Source organism: Danio rerio, chromosome 9 (assembly GCF_049306965.1).
Source record: "Danio rerio strain Tuebingen ecotype United States chromosome 9, GRCz12tu, whole genome shotgun sequence".
NCBI classification, from domain to species: Eukaryota; Metazoa; Chordata; class Actinopteri; order Cypriniformes; family Danionidae; genus Danio; species Danio rerio.
Genome location: NC_133184.1, coordinates 31,289,754 through 31,308,772, shown reverse-complemented (window position 1 = coordinate 31,308,772; position 19,019 = coordinate 31,289,754). Strand labels below are relative to the sequence as shown.

Here is a 19,019-nt window from a genome sequence, read left to right as displayed (position 1 = left end):
TAGGAGACACACACACACACACACACACACACACACACACACACACACACACACACACACACACACACACACACACACACACACACACACACACATATATATATATATATTCTGACTGGCTGATGTCCCTGCTCACAGACGAGCAGAACGTGACGTGAGTCTTGATTCCTCACGTTTTGAGGACAGTTATCAACATTTCTTAACAATTTCACACTCCTATTTAAGTCACAAAGGACTTGTTTTAAGATGACACTTTTTTCCCACTTTTAAAGTGGAATTTGTTAAAAAATACATATCGTCACCTTAGCATTATAAGGGTCTGACATTTTTGACAAAATTGAGATATTGATATATTCTTATTAAATGACAACTTATTTACATTATGGGATGCTTTTTTATAAGTTGTTTACACTTTAAGACCTTTTATTAAAAAAAAATTACTCACATACTGTTTAGCTCTGCAATACAAAAATTTTAAAGCTTAAAATTTCAAAATCATTCAGAACGCAGATAGAACCTTATAAGCTGACAATATGGCCAATTCAATGTATTAAGTGTATCTCACATGTGGAAATCCACAAGAAATAAACAGATACATTGCAAGCATGGTGTAGAGTGGTACATAGTCTGCCATAATTAAAGAGTTAGCCGTGGCTGTTTTTGAAAGGAGTATATTAGCCCTTTTGGAAATATTGGAAATGCCAACAAAGCATCACAAGACACAAAAGAGGAACTTTTTGTATAATGTTAAATGTTTTAAGTATATGTGTTTGCATAGCAATCTGACACTTTTATTTGTGACCCTGAACCAAAAAACCAATTCAGATTTATACATATTATATTTATAAATCAAAGTTGAGCAAACAATCTTTCCATTTATGTATCGTATGTTGGGATAGGGCGATATTTAGGCAGGAGTCCTACAGAAAAATGATCACTAAATCCTGATGGATCCTTTAGGAATGAGAAGATATTTGGTGTGTGGGATTTGTTTTCTACAGGATTCCAAAAGGATTTTTCTTGTAAGGGAAGACTCAACCGAATCAATAAGTTTCTTACTGTCCGCAATTTTCAGTTTATTTAGAAAATAGAACGGATATCAAAATACAGTGGTACATTTCAGGATATTGTTGTCACTGATCTAAAACTATCGAAAACTTAAACCTAACATTTTTGTAAACATTTCGTGCATCACTCATTTATAAAAGACTGCTTGATCATGTTTTTTGAATTATAAACAGAAAGGAAGTTTTGTTCCTTTTAACAATAATAACTGCATGATAACAACACTATTATACAGTAATATATTAATCAGCCAGTGCAGCTTTGGCATCACACAGTGCTGCTTTTTTCATCTGTAAATCCTGTTCCTGCTTCTCTAAATCTGAAAAAGGAAATAACAAATTCATTCTCACCAACGCTGCAATAATTAGTCGTTCAACACAAGACTACAACAACAAAGAAATTGACCCCAAGTTTTTATAAAATAATGCACTATACCTAGGTGATGTACAATAAAATGCTCTACCTTTTTCTATCTGAGCAATGATAGAAGGCAGTTGTCCAGATCCCTTCAGTGCTTCGAAAGCAAGTTCATAGTCTGTGAATATTTAACAGCCATCAGTCTTTTATAAACAAAAGGCAGCATTTTGTTACTTATATAAAAGGAAAAAAACGTTACAGGTATATTTCACGTTTAATGTAAGCTAAGCTAAATCAGCAGCATTTTTGACAAGGTATGATGTGCACATACAGGGCTCAGCATATATAAGTGCACCCCTCACAAATCTCTCTTTTAAACTCATATTGTTAATAAGAAGCTCTACAATATTATGTTTGTGCATATACATTAGATTAGTCAGTACTGAAGCCAAATCTGGAGCTTATCTAACAAAATAAGTCACGATAACGGTCCAAAAACAAGTACACCCACATTTATATGTTATAGAAAAATATTACATACAAATTTAAAAAGAGGAAAAATCAAGAGAAGCAAAAAAAAAAAAAAAAAAAATCATGTTAAAATTTTGTAGGTTGTAATATATATATTTATATATTTTGCAATATTTTGCTTGATTTAATTGTATTATTTTTAAATTTCCAAACACGTTCGATGACTAAATATTATTTTAATAATTATGTGTTTAATAAATCTGTTTTGTATAAATGCTCCAAAATGCATTGCCTATAATCACTGAGAAATGAATTAAAATGTTCATTTTCAAAATGGGATTTCCTCAATCATGCTGAGCACTGTACCTACTCTTAACCAGAAGTTAAAAGTAGATCAAATTGTGAAGACAGCCTTAAGAAAGCCTTGGAGATATTGTCTTCTTTTCTAAAATACATTTTAATCTGAATGTTTGAAATAGCTTGAAAAAGTTCTTAAAAGTTTGAAGCATTTTAAAGAATTTGTAGCATGTCTAGCACAACTATCATAGTTGCTTACATTTGAGCAATTTAAGACAGATTTACACAGATACCTAATTAGCAGCTGTTTCTGCCATATTTGTTAAAACATTTGTCAAAACCAGCAGATGAACATTCGATAGTTCTAAATTTGCAGTTGACAGCAGATAATTTTGAAACCAAACATAACCAGAACCAACAGAAAAGACAAACAGCTAACACAACATTTAAAAACCATAGTACTGAGCTAATGCATACAGTTGAAGTCAGAATTATTAGCTCCCTTTGAATTTTTCTTTAAAATATTTTCCAAATTATGTTTAGCAAAGAAATTTTCACAGTGTGATAATATTTTTTTCTTCTGGAAAAGTCTTATTTGCTTTATTTAGGCTAGAATAAAAGCAGTTTTTAATAAAAAAAAATTAAAAAAAAACATTTTAAGGACAAAATCTTTAGCCCCTTTAAGCTATTTTTTCGATAGTCTACAGAACAAACCATCATTATACAATAACTTGCCTAATTACTCTAACCTGCCTAGTTAACCTAATTAACCTAGTTAAGCCTTTAAATGCCACGTTAAGCTGTATAGAAGTGTCCTGCAAAATATCTAGTAAAATATTATTGACTGTCATCATGGCAAAGATAAAATAAATCGGTAATTATAAATAAGTTATTAAAACTATTATGTTTAGAAATGTGTTGAAAAATATTCTCTCCGTTAAACAGAAACTGGGGGAAAAAATAAACAAGGTGGCTAATAATTCAGTGGGCTAATAATTCTGACTTAAACTGTATGTAACAAGTTAAGAATATTTTTGCAAGTTGCTATTATATTTAAATAGTTTTTTACCCCAGTTTGCACATTTAAGAGAATTTTGATTATTTACATTTAGAGTATTAGGGTCTCTGTCATGTTAATGTATAAAACAGAAGTGCTATACACATATTGTTTACTGTATGTAAAGTCAAAACTTTGAAGCTCAGTATCTCAAAATCATTCAGAACGCAGATTGACCTTATCATTCTAAGGTAACGATTTGTTGGTATGTTTTTTATTTCATTGTATGTGCTTAAGTCAAGGGTGTTCAAACTCAGTCCTGCAGGGTCGGTGTCCTGGAGTGTTTAGCTCCAACCCTAATCAAGCACACGTAAACCAGCTAATCAAGCTTTTACTAGATATACTAGAAACTTCCTGGCAGGTGTTTTGAAGCAAGTTAGAGATAAACTCAGCAGGACACCGGATTTTTCAAGACACTTCTAAACAGCTTAAAGTGACATTTAAAGGCTTAACTAGGCTAAGTAGGTTAACTAGGCAGGTTAGGGTAATAAGACAAGTTATTTACATTTACATTTACATTTAGTCATTTAGCTGACGCTTTTATCCAAAGCGACTTACAAATTTATTGTATAACGATGGTTTGTTCTGTAGACTACATCGAAAAAAAAACAGCCTAAAGGGGTTAATGTTGTCCTTAAAATAGTGTTTAAAAATTACAATTTTAAAGTTGAAATAAAACAAATAAGACTTTCTCCAGAAAACAAAATATTTTCAGACATACTGTGTAAATTTCCTTGCTCTGCTAAACATAATTTGGGAAAAATTTAAAAGAGAGAAAAAAAATTCAAAGGGGGGCTAATAATTCTGACTTTAACTGTATATAAAAAAGTTGCTATTATATTTTTATCATGTTGTTTTAAAATTTCAAACATATTTCAAGCATAAACACCAACTCTGCTACAAACCTACAAGCTTTCTTACACTGTTACAGAAATATAAACAAGAACCTTCTTTTTTTGTTGGAATGCAGACAAGTGCTCAGAAGATATTAGATTTGAGGTGCCTTTTGAATATTTAAAATGAGGGACAATGAATGTGTGCTATAGTAAGCATATAGTAATATTCCACTAAACGTGCTTTAATGAAGGCTGTTCTTACCCTGGTAACTGGCTTGCCCCGACTGCACTCTTTGTCCCAGGCTATGCAGCAGAGACATGAGCTCTGAGAAGATTCCTTCACTCCACCCGGCCTGATTGCATCTCGTCCAGAATTTGGCAGCTCGGGTCTGGCAGTTCGGCACAGTGCTTTGTGAATCACTAGTGCTTACTTCTGCTGGAGGATCTGACAGCTGCTCTTTTTTGATGGCAGATTGTGCTAGTGTGCATACTGCAGATATTCTTAAGCCTGCTGTGGGGCTTGGATGCTGTGGTGACACTGATGGACCATCGCTCACACGCTTCTGGTTTGGCGCAGGTACTTGTGGTGTGACAGTTTGAGCTGGAGAGGTTCTATCTGTGGGTGTTATTTTCTCCTGTTTAGGGACAGTGACGAACTCATGTGCTGGACTAGGATTTCTCGAAGAACAAGATTCTAGACTGATCTCTGAAAATGAGAGGAAAAGTATGTATGAAATAGTTAATTGCACATAGATTCACAACTCACTGAAATGACACTGAAGAGATGTGAATGCACCTGATTCCAATGAGGGTCCCGAATCTAAAATAACAATACATGGCACAGGGTCCGTTTCATATGTTAACACACTCTGAGACTCTTCCTGAGAGAAAGAGAGAGAGAAAGATCGCTGTAATCAATCACACTGCTAATGCACAAACTAATTCAGGCTACTTAAAGAGATAATTCACCCAAAATGAAAATCACAATCGAGGCCATCCAATATATAGATGAAAAATGTCATTTAAAGTTAAAGTCAGATTGATTAGCCCTCCTATGACTTTTTCAAATATTTCACAAATGATGTTTAACAAAGCAAATTTTTCACAGTATAATATTTTTTTCTTCTGGAGAAAGTCTTATTTGTTTTATTTTGGCGAGAATGAAAGCAGTTTTTAATTTTTAAAAATGTTTTTAAGGCTCTAAATTATTGTCATATATTTGTTTGGCAATAATGCATAAACTAATCAAATAAATTAATATTCTGGAATAAAAAATTATTATTACAGATATTAAGCAGCATAAAATGTTTTGAACATTTATGATGAATAAAATCATTTCTTGGACACCAAATAAGCTAAGCAGAATGATTTCTGAATGCTGATGTCTGCAATCCAATAATATAAATAAGTTTTATGTTTTGCTATTTTGAAACAAACATTCTGCTTTTTCCACAAAATTTAAATAATAAAAGATGATGTTACACTTTTTTAATGGAATAAGACAGATTATTGTATCTACCACAGTTCTGCCAATTATGTTTCTCTTTCTTTACAACCACAGCGCAACAAAATATGACAAAATATAAAACAAGTTTCTGGAAGTTCTGTTTTAACGGCATATAAACTTGTACACAACAGTCAAAACAATAATCAAAAAAGCCTGATTATTTAGTTACAGTAATGTTAGTGCTCCAGTGTCCTGCCCATGGTACACTAAGTGCTCAGTTACAGGAACACTAAAAAAGTTAATACAATTACTTAATGATTAAATAAAATAATGATTTAATTAAAATAAATAAACCTGAATTTCCCAACACAATAGTATTATTTTCACTATATTGTTTATTTTGATAAAATAAATGCAGCAATGGTGAGGATGAAAAAAAACCTTAAAAAACTTTAAATTACTTTGAGAAATAAATTTAACTGAAAGAAAAATATCATCTTAATCTACTTTTGTGGTTATTTCAGTTTTTTCCTTTATTAGGAAAAGAAGGTTTTTTAGACGGCAAGAGGAGCTGGATAAAGAGGGAAAATGGTATCATGAAAGGTCTACGAGTCAAGACTTGAACTTGGGATGCCTAAAGCACAATGGCACAAAATTTTTACATCAACTTGGGTGATCATTTTGCATGAGAGGACTGGTCAGCTAGTTACTTTGGGATCAATGTTAATTGCTGGCTTGACACTTTAGGTAACGCTTTATTTTGATGGTCCATTTGAGTATTAGTAGACTGTCTGTTTAATATCTGCTGATACTGCTCCTTCAACAGACATTTAACTGACTAGAAGAAACTTTGCAAGTACATGTCAACTTACACCAACCCTAACCCCAACCTAACAGTCTACTTATAATCTAATGAGAATCAGTTGGCATGTAGACACAATGTAACTAAATTTCAACAAATAAACCATCAAAATAAAGTGTGACCACACTTCATTTTAAACTGTGCAAGCAGCAACCAATGACTTTGTCCCAAAGTAAGTTTATGTAACTGACATAAAACACTAATAAATTTATCTGCAAAAAACATTAAGGCCCGGGTATATTTCAAACTTTATACTTACAATGTGACGTAAGTGTGTTTTGTTCAGCACAGATAGACTCACTGATTCAATGTCAGTTTCATCATCCTCATCATCAGCAGCAGCACCTGAAAATAATGGCATCATTCCTTTACAGTAAAGAATCAAAACTCATAGTTAATACTTTGTGTCTTTGTTTTCAAATTTGTCAACACATTTTACCTGTGGTTGATAGGTTGAGCTTTTCACAGGACCTGCAAAGAACATGATGCTCTCAGTAAAGTTTGTCAATTTAATTCCATATATAACTTACTAATTTAATTGTTTTGCCAAAATATCATGATAAACTGTAGTAAAAGTGTTTCTACTGCTTTCAAAATGTGTCATTGCAGGGCAAGACTACTCTGGTTTTAGGTTATTGATTTATTGTAATACAGATAATCTTAAACATACCTCGTATTTTCAGGCAGAGGAGTGGAATGCTATTAAAAGTGAAGAGAAAAACATGTTAATGATGCAGTGTTACTGATACTGGAGCTGCTGAATGTTCTAAAGATAAAGATCCTATGTATACTGTGTGGTTTAATACAAACTTTTTTTTCAAATACTATCTTTCAATGAATAATTAATACAAACAAAGAGTTTTGCAATAAAAATGTTGGTGTATATTCATCATCTATATGTTTTTCTAAACCTGTATTTCTTCTATACTTGTTCCTAATAAATGGGCTATTTGTAAGTATTGTCATGTAGGCCTATTTCAGTTTTTTTACAATTGCTAAGACACTAAACCCAAATCTCACGCCCCGTTTACAAGTTTATAGGTTTTGCTATGGTTACGCCATTCATCCACACTATGCCGAATTTTTCGAGCCCCAAAAATGGAGCATTTTGAAAACGCTGGAGAGGTCCTTTTCATTCTAAAACACTGCTGCTCCGTCTCAGTGTGGATGGGGGAAAACAGAGACATGGGGGAAAACGAAGACGGGGCGGCAGACATTTGCTTCTCTGATTAGGGCTTTTTCCTCAGTTTTAAGTAGCATACACACACAGTTCAGTCCTGCATCCTCTCCTTGTAAGTTTAGACTTCGCAAGTTTGATATGAAGTGTACTTTATAAAGTCATTCACATCAATCTAGCTACGCTGTTTCACTGTCTTAACAATAAAATGAAAACATGATGTGAGGAACTGCCTATTTTCATTTTAATATTAGCAACTTAACAGACATCAAAAATGTTGAGGCGTCGTGCAGCTGCATAATATGACCGTCATCTTCATGCATATTTATAACAAAACAGAGCCTATAACATTACTGCCTCCTTTCATTTTCATTGAAAATACGAAACATACCCTCTCTTTCACTGAATATTAGTTTTAATAATCAATTATGGCCATTTTAAAAGTATAACTTACAATAAGTTGATACAATATAGGACATAAAGGCAAGCAATCAGTCAATTGTGCAGAATCGGTGTCCGCGGTTACATTAATTAAGATATTAACCTAACTTATACTTGCACTCAGCCAAAACACATTACCTGAGAACAAGTAATAGAATCAAAGTCGGGGAATATCTCGTTAGATATAGACAACAAGATTAATTATATATCACGTTTAACAAATATAGTGAGATCTCCAACGGGAGATCCTTGATGAACGGTCCGACGTGCACAGCTCTCATATGGGTACGTGCTCAAAGCATGCTGCAGCGCATGCCAGAGTGTGTGTGTCTGTGTGTGTGTGGTCACGTGATGTGCGTTTTCTCCGTTTTAGTGTAGACGGAGAGTTGTTCAGAAACGCTGGGTGAAACGCTAGTGTGGACACGAATCGTTTTCATTCTAAAACGCTGTTTTAAAACTCAAACGCACTAGTGTAAACGGAGCCCAAATCTCCTAAACCCATTTACCAAATGAGCCTTTCTGCAAGACCTCAGGCAACTTTGAGCAGTTAGACACATTTATATACTCTTTATGCAGAACACAATAAATCACTCACTAAAAACACAATTTTACATTGTTATGCTCTTAATGTCATGTTTGTGGTCAGTCTCTTGTATATTATGTGTACAATAGTGCAAATAAGTTGCTGGCTGCAGTTTACTTACTGTAATCACTTATAACAATGATATCTAAATTCTACATATGCCCTTTTAAACTGGGAATGACCAGTGACAGTAAAGTTTAACATTAAATCTATGAAAAAATACGAACTGGGATTCATCATAATGTTGTTTTCACATGAAACACTCTTTATTATTATGCTTTTTATTATTTAAGACTCACGTTGGGTTGGTTAACAGTCATGGACTCCTCTGGAGCTGAAACTTCTGGAGCCATTACAGCATCAGCACTGGTTGGGTTTTCATTATCTAAAATGGAGATTATATATTATTCAAATTTCTTTAATTTAATAACCATATTTTTTATGTAACAAAATAAATATTTATGAATAATTTATATATTCTCATTTTGACCCACAACTAGAAATAAAATAAATAAGCACCTGGGTATTCAAGACGTCTCTTTTTTTTCTTTTTGGTGGGTGTTTTGTGTTCTGGGGAGCTAAAAGAAACCAAATTTAAGCTTATCAAGGTCACGTTATGGCTAATAACTGGACAGTGTTCTTTAATTACAAGTGTTGACTACTCACTGTTCTTGAGAATCACATTCAATCTAAATTAATAAAACAAAAAGACAAGAAAAAAAGCAGAACATTTTTATAAGCTGTACTTTTAAGGCCCACACAAAGGATATTACTAAAAAAATAGAGAACAGCAATAGCACTGAAAAACAACATGATTGGAATTACTTAAATGAACAACTTTTACACTAAAACAGTAACAGCCAATCAGCATGCATTCAGCTTAAATAGCCTGTGCATGACAATCATTCATAATAATGTTACTGTGTATTACTGGGTTATAAATATATATATTAATTGATATTAATCAGTATTATTTTTCAGTTAGCACAATGCAAGTAAATTGTCCATCATTGTCCATTTTTATTCATTTCAAATGAAGTTTAAGGTTATAGAGTAATATTTTGTGAAGTTCTTACACAGGCTGTTTTTTAGATGGTGATGATGACGACTGCACTAAGGAAAATGCCATTAGTTTATGAGAAGGAGATTGTGTGCTAGATTATGTATGCTCTGACCCTGCGCTTGTCTGCTGTCCCACAAGACCTCTGATCAGATGTTAAACCTCCATTTGATGAAGCTAAAAAAAACAAGCAAATTTATTTCTTTTTAGACAGTCTTACGACAACTATAGCTATTATAAGCTCCTGAGGATATACTGAGGTTATGCTTAATTACGGTAAGAAATGAAGTGTTCACAGAGTGTTTTCCTGTACCTTTTGCTGGTGTCTTGACTTCTTCACTGGGCCTACAAACAGACAGAAAACCTTGTTCAAGAAGCTTTCAGACAAGCATCAAAAAATATTAATAAAATCAGGGCTTTCATACTGGAGGACTTTTAATAGTTCCTGGAGCTATTGGTGGAAGTATCCACTTTTGGTGAATTCAAACTGCACTGTGGCATTGTGTTCTTTTCTCAGCCTTGAAGACATGCAGCGCTACCAATTGTCATAGGTAGTTAAGTACTCTTTTCTTCAGATTCAAATGCAAACTCCATATGCAGTATTGTGAAACACAATAAAAACAAACTGTTTTATTCACATTGTCCTGTTTTTGTTGAATGCAGTGTGTGATGTATTATTAGCTGGCTTGCATTACTTCGAAGTTACTAGTGATTGTGCAAATGCAGCCATGAAAATGGTCTTTGGGGAAATTAGTTCTCATGAACTGATGGTGGCTGGTTTCTATGACTGAACTACTTCTAACTGCCCGAATGCAAAAGTTCCTAATGACTGATTGAAGCCTAGGGGTGACTTGATACTGACAAAAAAAAATATATATATAATATATATATATATATATATATATATATATATATATATATATATATATATATATATATATATATATATATATATATACATATACATTTTGGGGGGGATTTTTTTACGACCTAATTGCACAAGGAGCATGCCTTGCAACCATGGAGACATTTGGTAGAGACAATTCATAACAATTTCAGGTGCCGCATGCATGATGTCATAGCACCTGCTGCAGCCATGGTACAGCAGCACCATGATTATTTTTATTATGCTGGAATGAAAGTATAGTTCTTGCCTTTTCAGCCTAGAAAATAGCAACTTTTCATTTTTCGTCAATCTTATTACATGATGTAACTACAGAAGTGTCAACCTTTAAATAGGAAAAAAATTAAGATACTTTTTTAAATGTTTGAGTAAGGTGAAAAACTTCCAATCTGATTCAATACTCTTCGCTAAGCCAAGCTAAAAGTGCTCCTGCCAGACTGGAGATTTGCTGAATGGATAAAAAATGGTAAAACTTGGCTGTTTAACTCTAGGGGAGTTGTAACATAAGGCTTTTTAAGAGTAGTGATCTTTTAAAAATATAAAACTCTTGGTTGCAATATTACCTAACTACATATATATATATATATTTCATAATTTAAGGAATATTGTAACAGGTTTCATCATTTTTTGTTTTTGTTTTGGCAAGCTCAAGTCTTTAAAGATAATAGTCTTTATAAGATTTTAACTATCACACACCCCATCACAATCTTAATCACACCATATTTTATAACATATTTCATGCTGCTGTTTTTATGTACATAAACGAGTGAACAAAGACATACACACCTTGTACGTTCAGGGTCAGGAGTTGACTGCTATTAAAAGTGATCACAGAGAAATTACAACAAATTACTAAAAGAGAAGTATCAAACCAGTGTTTCTTAAAAAAATCCTGAGACTTGTATGGCTAAATTTGACTTGGATAATGTCTCTTACATAAATATGTAGTACAAAATCCAACATTATTCAAAAGAATTGACATTCATTTTGGATTATGGGGTCCATATTATTTGTGGTGTGCAGTGATTTACAATAAATGCTTGCATGTGGTGAGCCAAATATATGTTGGCTAAATAATTCATTCATTCATTTTCTTGTCGGCTTAGTCCCATTATTAATTCGGGGTCGCCACAGCAGAATGAACAGAAAACTTATACAGCAAGTTTTTTTACGCAGCAGATGCCCTTCCAGCCGCAACACATCTCTGGGAAACATCCACACACACACTACTGACAATTTAGCTTACCCAATTCACCTGTACTGCATGTTTTTGGACTGTGGGGGAAAACCGGAGCACCTGGAGGAAACCCACGCGAAGGCAGGGAGAACATGCAAACTCTACACAGAAACGCCAACTCAGCCGAGGTTCGAACCGGCGACCTTCTTGCTGTGAGGCGACAGCACTACCTACTGCGCCACTGCCTCGCCCCTGGCTAAATAATATATTACCAAAATATATTGGTAAAATGTAGGGCTGCACAATATTGGATAAGTTGTACATTGCTATATTTTATTTTTTCTGCAATATATATTGCGATATAGCACATCTATACAATTCCACCAAATGTTTTAAAAGCACTACTTGGAAAGAATTTAAAGTCACACTTTATTTTGAAGCTCACTTCCTCTATTGGCCATGTGTAAACTATGACTTTTGCTTCAATAAACTTATAATTTGTTGCTCATTAATAGATATTCAGGTAGATATTGATGTACAAATAATTCAACACAATTATTCTTTATTAAGCTTACAGTTGCTAAAATGTCTTGTGCTTGTATACTTAAACCTCTCTCAGGCTTTACAAACAAGCAAATGATACAATTTTCACTCCATTATGGTTAAACTCTGCAATAATTCCACAAATCTCATGTTCTGAACTGCAACTCTTGCTCAAATATAATCTCAACCCAACATTGCATATCTATGCGATATGACAATTGCGGATGCACACGTTGTGATTTTGATACTAAAATGATATTTTGTGCAGCCCTAGTACAGTGTAAATAAAAAAAAGTTGACTTAACATAAAATTAAGGCAACAAACTTCAGGACATTTTTGAGTTGTCTCAACTTTCAGCCAAATTAATTCACTTGACTCGATTTATGTTGAGTAAACTCAAAAATAAGCTTGTTGCCTTAAAATTTTAAGTACAGCGTCACCCAGAATTCCTTTAAAAACATATCTTTGCTTAAAACAAACCATTTCAAAATGAAGACATTTTGCAAAAGACAATGGTATCAATTGTAACAATTTTTACAAATCGTTTTCTTTTACAAATGCGCTCTTCACATGTAATGACATTTACTAACATGATGCACACAGACAGATTAAACATTCAGATTATAAAATGCAAACTTACATTGTGCTGTTCTGCAGGTACATGTTTCTCCACTGAAGCCAACACAAGGTCAACATCGTTATCAATTTCGTCATCTATGATATAGGCATATGATAATAGTTCAATCTTATCACATTTATTAGTTTTGTTTAGCATTTATATAATATCTGTCATCACAATGACAAAAAAGGTAATGGTTTTCATGTTGATAAATAATCAGATATAATGTAACTGTGAGTAAAACCCCATAAATGAATAAATTAATGTCATGTCTACATTTTAACATAGTCAAAACATCAATACTCCACTTTTCACTCTACTGAACTTGCTGAATCTGATAAATATCAACTAAAAATGACATTGAGGACTAAATGAAGTGGCTTACAGATTTGCAACTTTGGTAAGTGGGTCATAATTATTACTTGTTGCTATCCTTCAAAACTGTAGGTTTTGTAAGAAAGAAGTTTTTAAAATGTAAAATATTAAAACAGACAACAAAATTAGTTCTTACATATTTACAATTGATCCCAGGAATTAATTTGAAGCCCATTACTCTTCTGCGTGTACATTTCACCTCTTCTTTCTTGTGGAATTACTATGACCTCTTTGCAGATTTGCAACATTGCATTTCTGATATATATTTTTTATTCTTTGCCTAAATAGAACAATAAAGAACTTATGCTTACTGTTTCAACCCACCAGACCTTTATCATTTACTGTAGATGGTCTTGAGATTTCAATCAAAAATAAAGAACTTTTGGGAAATAATTGATCCTCATTTAAAATGTGGCCCCTCTGTTCAGAACACTGTAATTCTGTAATAAAAACACAATTCTTTCAACTTAAGAACTTTTATTGCCTAAATAAATTGCAGTTTTATATATCGAAAATTCCACTTCTATAATCCTGACAGGACAAGTAGAGTTTGAGTTTTGGCAAATTATTGGCTCCCAATTAGATATCGTAGTATCTTTAAAATCCTTACGCTTTGGCCTTGCATAATCTGACACCCCTGTATCTTCTCTCCATTCCTCTTATTCTGGCATTTTGGCAGTTCCTTTAACTCGTCTATGCTCTATTAGTGACTGGGCTTTTCCTACCCTTGCTCTAAAACAGGGGTCACCAACATGGTGCCCGTGGGCACCAGGAAGCCCGCCGGGTTCACATGAGTTGCCCGCGGGCCTGTTCTAAAAATAGCTCACCATAGTACCACATATGAGTAAGCTGCATCTAATATTTTTATAGGTATTCTTTTTAAATCACACTTGCATTTTTGTAAATTTGAAAGTTACTTTAAGTTATATATTTAAAAAAAAAAAACTTTAAAAACAATTTGAGACAAATGAAGTGTTGCATATTGATATTTATCTAACTTGTTAAATCATTGTTGACAACTACTGTGAGAAATAATTTACATGATCAATGTCTTCACATAAATGAATATTATTAATAATAACATATAATTAAAAGTAAATTAAGAAAAATGTGTTATTTAATTACTGGTAGCCCTTCACACTAATCGGTACCTAAGAAGTAGCTCTCAGTTTCCAAAAGGTTGGTGACCCCTGCTCTAAAAGGACTCTCTCCTGTACAATATTCGACATTTAAGGTGTTTAAATCATCCCTGATGTTTTGTCTGATTTTATCTGTTTTTTCCCTGTATGTTTTCAACTGTAAAGCACTCGAGAATTAAGTTTTTGGTCACACTTTATTTTGATGGCCCGTTTGTTAAATTTAGTTACATTGCATCTACATGACAACTAATTCTCTTTAGATTATGAGTAGACTGTTAGGTTGGGGTTAGGGTTAGTGTAAGTTGACATGTACTTTAAAAGTTTCTTCTAGTCAGTTAAATGTCTGTTGTAGGAGCAGTATCAGCAGATATTAAGCAGACAGCCTACTAATACTCAAATACTGTAGACCATCAAAATAAAGTGTTACCAAGCTTTTAAGGCACTACATTATTATTAATATTATTATACAATAATCACAGCACAGAATAAGTATGTGATTTTATTTTTAAACAAATAAGTCTTTATGCTAAACGGCAACATTATTTAACCCATATGCTGACCTTTTTCACAAAAGCTATTTGAAGCGTAAAAGTATACATTAATTTATTTTCCTTCAGCTTGGTCCCTTATTTATCGGGGGTTACACAGTGGAATGAACCAATTATTCCGGTATATGTTTTACACAGCAGATACCCTTCCAACTGTAACCTAGTATTGGGAAACACCCATACACTCTCGCATTCACTCACTCACTCACTCACTCACTCACTCACACACACACACACACACACACACACACACACACACACACACACACACACACACACACACACACACACACACACTACGGCCAATTTTGTTTACCCAATTCACTTATAGCACATGTCTTTGAACTGTGGGGCAAACCGGAGCACCCAGAGGAAACCCACGACAACACGGGGAGAACATGCAAACTCCACACAGAAATGCCAACTGGCCCAGCCGGGATTTGAATCAGTGACCTAATTGTGAGGCGACAGTGCTAACTACTGAGTCACCGTGCCACCCATAGAAGTATACATTCACTTATACTTAATATTCCTTCTTAGAATATAATATCACTTTTGTGAATAATATTTACATCAAAATATGATGTCTGATCTTTGAATTTGACCCACATACAGTATAAAAACAAAAGCAATATTTGTTTCACCATCACCATAATGAATATGTAAACACTTACTTATTTCTATGGGGTTTGGATCATGGGATTTACAATACACTCTAAAAAACAAACATTTATTAGGTTATTATTTATTAGATCATTAATTCATTTTGGTGAAATCTACAACATGAGAGATTCTTTTGTCTTACCTGTATGTGCCTGTAGAGAAGTCTTCAATTGCTCTGGCATCGGCCTTTATGGCGCAAGGATAATGAAATGATCGTGGACATCGCTTTATTTCACATCCTACTGTAGCACCAGTTTTGTTACAGAAGTAACAACGCTATAAATAAAGACAGCATTAGTATTTTTAATTGACTAATTATGCTAAACAGTGCAAATCAGAGAGTACAAACAGGCCAATTCACACTGCACTCACAGACAACAACTTTGTCAGGCTTTGTTGGGCTAGTGTGATACTACTGCGCCTGTTTCTGTTGAATGTTGAATCAGTGCTCGCCAGATCTTAGATTGACTCAGAAGGGATGTGATTTGTTGACTGTCCATGCCTGTTGGTGACATGTGAATTGGCTTTCAGGCTGTTTCATGATTCTTAGTAGTCAGTAAAATCTTTCAAATGTTTTTTCTCCACGTTTTCTCATGTTAATCTGCCTTAAAATATTGATTGAATTCTACCAACTGTTCATTTACACTTTACAATAATAAATAAGGCTCCATTTATTAAAGACATTGTACACTTAAAAAAGAAAATTAATTAAAAGACATTTAATAATCTTAGTATATTGCTTAGTTAATGTTGAACAATTCAAAAGCCAGCCAGCCAGCCAGGTGAATGGGGTGGTTTGTTTTTCTGAAAATGTGGATCTTTTTGCAGATCCACATATTTTGCTGGAATAGCTAGTCGGGTGGTTATTACTACCACACTTTTTGATGTACCAAAAATATTTCCTAAAGATTTAGAATAAAAAAATGAATAAATACTTATTTTTAAAATACATATTCATTACATCACATCATTAGAAAAAATTCTGGACCTTTGTCAATGAGGGGTGGGTCGTCCGAACCACCCCACAAAAATACAAAACTTTTTTTATATTTGTAAATTAACATAATAACATCACAAACTCTCACTTAAAACGCAAATAAATATTTAACTCAAACTTAACTAATTACAATGTGTACAATTACTTACTTGTATTTCCAAAAAAAAAAAAAAAAAAGAAAATATTCAGGCAGTTGTTATTGTAAAATAAACTTCTGCTTCACCTGACCAACCAGAAGGCCTGATGGATGTGTGTTATTCTTATTGTAGCTAACTACTGATGCTTTGTGTTTGGGCAATGTGTTTGTGATACGCACAAGTTTTTGTCCTCTCCGCTGCTCTTTCTTTACATCTTCCAAATCAAAACCAAACAGGTCATCATATGTGGGTGAGTTCTTGCAGTAGATATTTGATGAAAACAACTGAAAACATGAAATGAACATTAGTGAAACACCTGTATTGTAGACGTAACAGTAACAGGGGCTGGACAATGAAACTGAAACACTGGCAAATTTAGTGTTGGAGGTTTTGCGGCTAAATTTGACCAGCCTGGGGCCAATCTTCATTGATCGCACATTTTACTAGTAAGAATAGAGTGTGACGGTTTAATTAGCAGAGTACTAGCACGGTTTTGGTTAACATATTGCAATGCACACAACATAATGTGGGACGTATCAGAGTTCAAAAGAGGACGACCTGTTGGTTTGTGTCTTACTGGCAGATCTGTGACCAAAACAGCAAGTCTTTGTGATGTATCAAGAGCAACCACATCCAAAGTGATGTCATAATCCCACCAAAAAAGATGAACCACATCCAACAGGAGTAACTGTGGACCCAAGAGGAATGTCTAGGTGCAAAACCTAATAGTATCCAAAAAACATAAAATCACAGCTTCCTGTTTTGACCAAAACTGTTTGTCAGGAGCTACACAGGGTCAATATACATGGCCGGCCAGCTATAGCCAAACCTTTAGTCACTTGCTGTGTCAATGCAAAACATCAATTTCAATGGTGCCAGCAGTGAAAATCTTGGGATGTAGACAATGTATTGTTCTCTGATGAGTCCACCTTCACTGTGTTTCCCACATCCAGTAAAGTTACGATGTTGAGAAGCCCCAAAGAAGCGTACCACCCAGACTGTTGCATGCCCAGAGTGGATCAGTGATGGTTAGTAGCCTTCCTTAGGCCCAATACTTGTGCTACATGTGCGTCACTGCCAAGCACCACTGAACTATTCTGGAGGACCATGTGTGCCCAATGATTCAAACTGAAGGTATCCTGAAGGTGGTTCAGTGTATCAGGGTGATAATGCACCAATACACAAGCAAAATTGGAGACAGTGATTTGATGAACATAAAAGTGCAGTTGAATATCTCTCATGGCCTGCATAGTCACAAGATTCAAATATTGTTGAGACACTTTGACGTGTTTTGGAGCAGCAGTTTAGGAAACGCTTTCTTACACCAGCATCATGCAGTGACCTGGCCACTATTCTGTAAGAAGAATGGCTCAAATCCCTCTGGTCAATGGTATTGTGCTCTAAACCAAGCTTTTTCAATTAAACTGTCCAACCCCTGTATATAGGCCTATACATACATTTTCAAAGACAATTTTTGTAGAGATCAATTTTGGCTCGCCAGTTATGAAACGATTTATACACCAGAAAAAAACTCGGCACACATATTCACCATAATCCAAACACAAACAAGAGGTTAAATGAAGCCAAAAAAATTCGGCACTGACGAACGTAACTAAAGCTACAACTGCATATGTCTGTAAAAGTTATGAGTAAAACCCACACTGACCAAACAGTTTTGGTGTGCAGAGATGTCCTCTTTGGATGACAGTGGTCCAGTGGTTTCGGTTTCATCTGATGTTTTGCACAGGGCGCAAATTATTCTGTACGTTGATGGACTTTGACCAGAACCCATGTTGAGCGATGCTCGTTGAGATTCAAAAGTAGCAGCGTCTCATCCTGTTTTCACTGAAACTGCTTCTTACTTTCGATATCAGTAAGTTTCGATTTCCGTAGGCGGATTCAGCAGGCATGGAGCCGCTCTCGTTAACCATTTAAACTCCAGACAGTTCTAGACGATTTGTCAAACCACTTCCTAACCAAACCCCCTCTGATTTGAATTGTAGCCATAAGACGCATGTAAATCATCCTGTAATAGAGTTCTGGTTATTACCTAACATATTTTCAAATAGATATTTGTAAAGCATTGTACTCTAAGTGTTCTCTCAAAAAAAATCAAACCTTCATTAATTTCTTCTGGTAAACACAAAATAATATATTTTGAAGAAAGTAAACACTGGACCTTTTATAGTATCCTAAGCTATTTTCCCCACAGAAGGACCATCAACCGTTCAAAATATCTCCAGAAGAAAGTGTTCTGGGAAAA

General features: G+C 34.2%; 1 protein-coding gene across 25 annotated transcripts; it reads right to left on the bottom strand.

Annotated features, from left to right (window-relative positions):
- Positions 1 to 1,051: 1,051 nt before the first annotated feature.
- On the bottom strand, positions 1,052 to 18,603 carry phf11 (PHD finger protein 11). 25 transcript variants are annotated; one of them, XM_073912832.1, is made up of 19 exons: positions 18,423 to 18,603; positions 16,936 to 17,040; positions 15,995 to 16,124; positions 15,765 to 15,898; positions 15,634 to 15,674; positions 12,919 to 12,992; positions 11,344 to 11,372; positions 9,967 to 9,998; positions 9,670 to 9,830; positions 9,260 to 9,282; positions 9,113 to 9,171; positions 8,893 to 8,978; positions 7,063 to 7,091; positions 6,832 to 6,863; positions 6,652 to 6,737; positions 4,880 to 4,964; positions 4,346 to 4,789; positions 1,529 to 1,600; positions 1,052 to 1,384 (listed from the first exon to the last, which is right to left on the bottom strand). In XM_073912832.1, exons 12-19 carry the CDS (start codon positions 8,944 to 8,946, stop codon positions 1,308 to 1,310), a joined length of 879 nt encoding a protein of 292 aa, XP_073768933.1. In that variant the 5' UTR covers positions 8,947 to 8,978; positions 9,113 to 9,171; positions 9,260 to 9,282; positions 9,670 to 9,830; positions 9,967 to 9,998; positions 11,344 to 11,372; positions 12,919 to 12,992; positions 15,634 to 15,674; positions 15,765 to 15,898; positions 15,995 to 16,124; positions 16,936 to 17,040; positions 18,423 to 18,603; the 3' UTR covers positions 1,052 to 1,307. The 25 variants fall into 25 exon arrangements, with proteins under 25 accessions (XP_073768933.1, XP_073768940.1, XP_073768931.1 ...); XM_073912839.1 differs by having other exon boundaries at positions 6,694 to 6,737; XM_073912830.1 differs by having other exon boundaries at positions 9,769 to 9,830.
- Between the last annotated feature and the right edge of the window lie 416 nt (positions 18,604 to 19,019).

Coding starts and splice junctions, on each gene's coding strand:
- phf11 (XM_021478975.3), bottom strand. CDS start 18,548: ATGGGTTCTGGTCAAAGTCCATCAACGTACAGAATAATTTGCGCCCTG. Junction 6,738..6,831: donor GCTCAACCTATCAACCACAG/GTAAAATGTGTT, acceptor CATTATTTTCAG/GTGCTGCTGCTGATGATGAG. Junction 4,965..6,651: donor AAACACACTTACGTCACATT/GTAAGTATAAAG, acceptor TCTTTCTCTCAG/GAAGAGTCTCAGAGTGTGTT.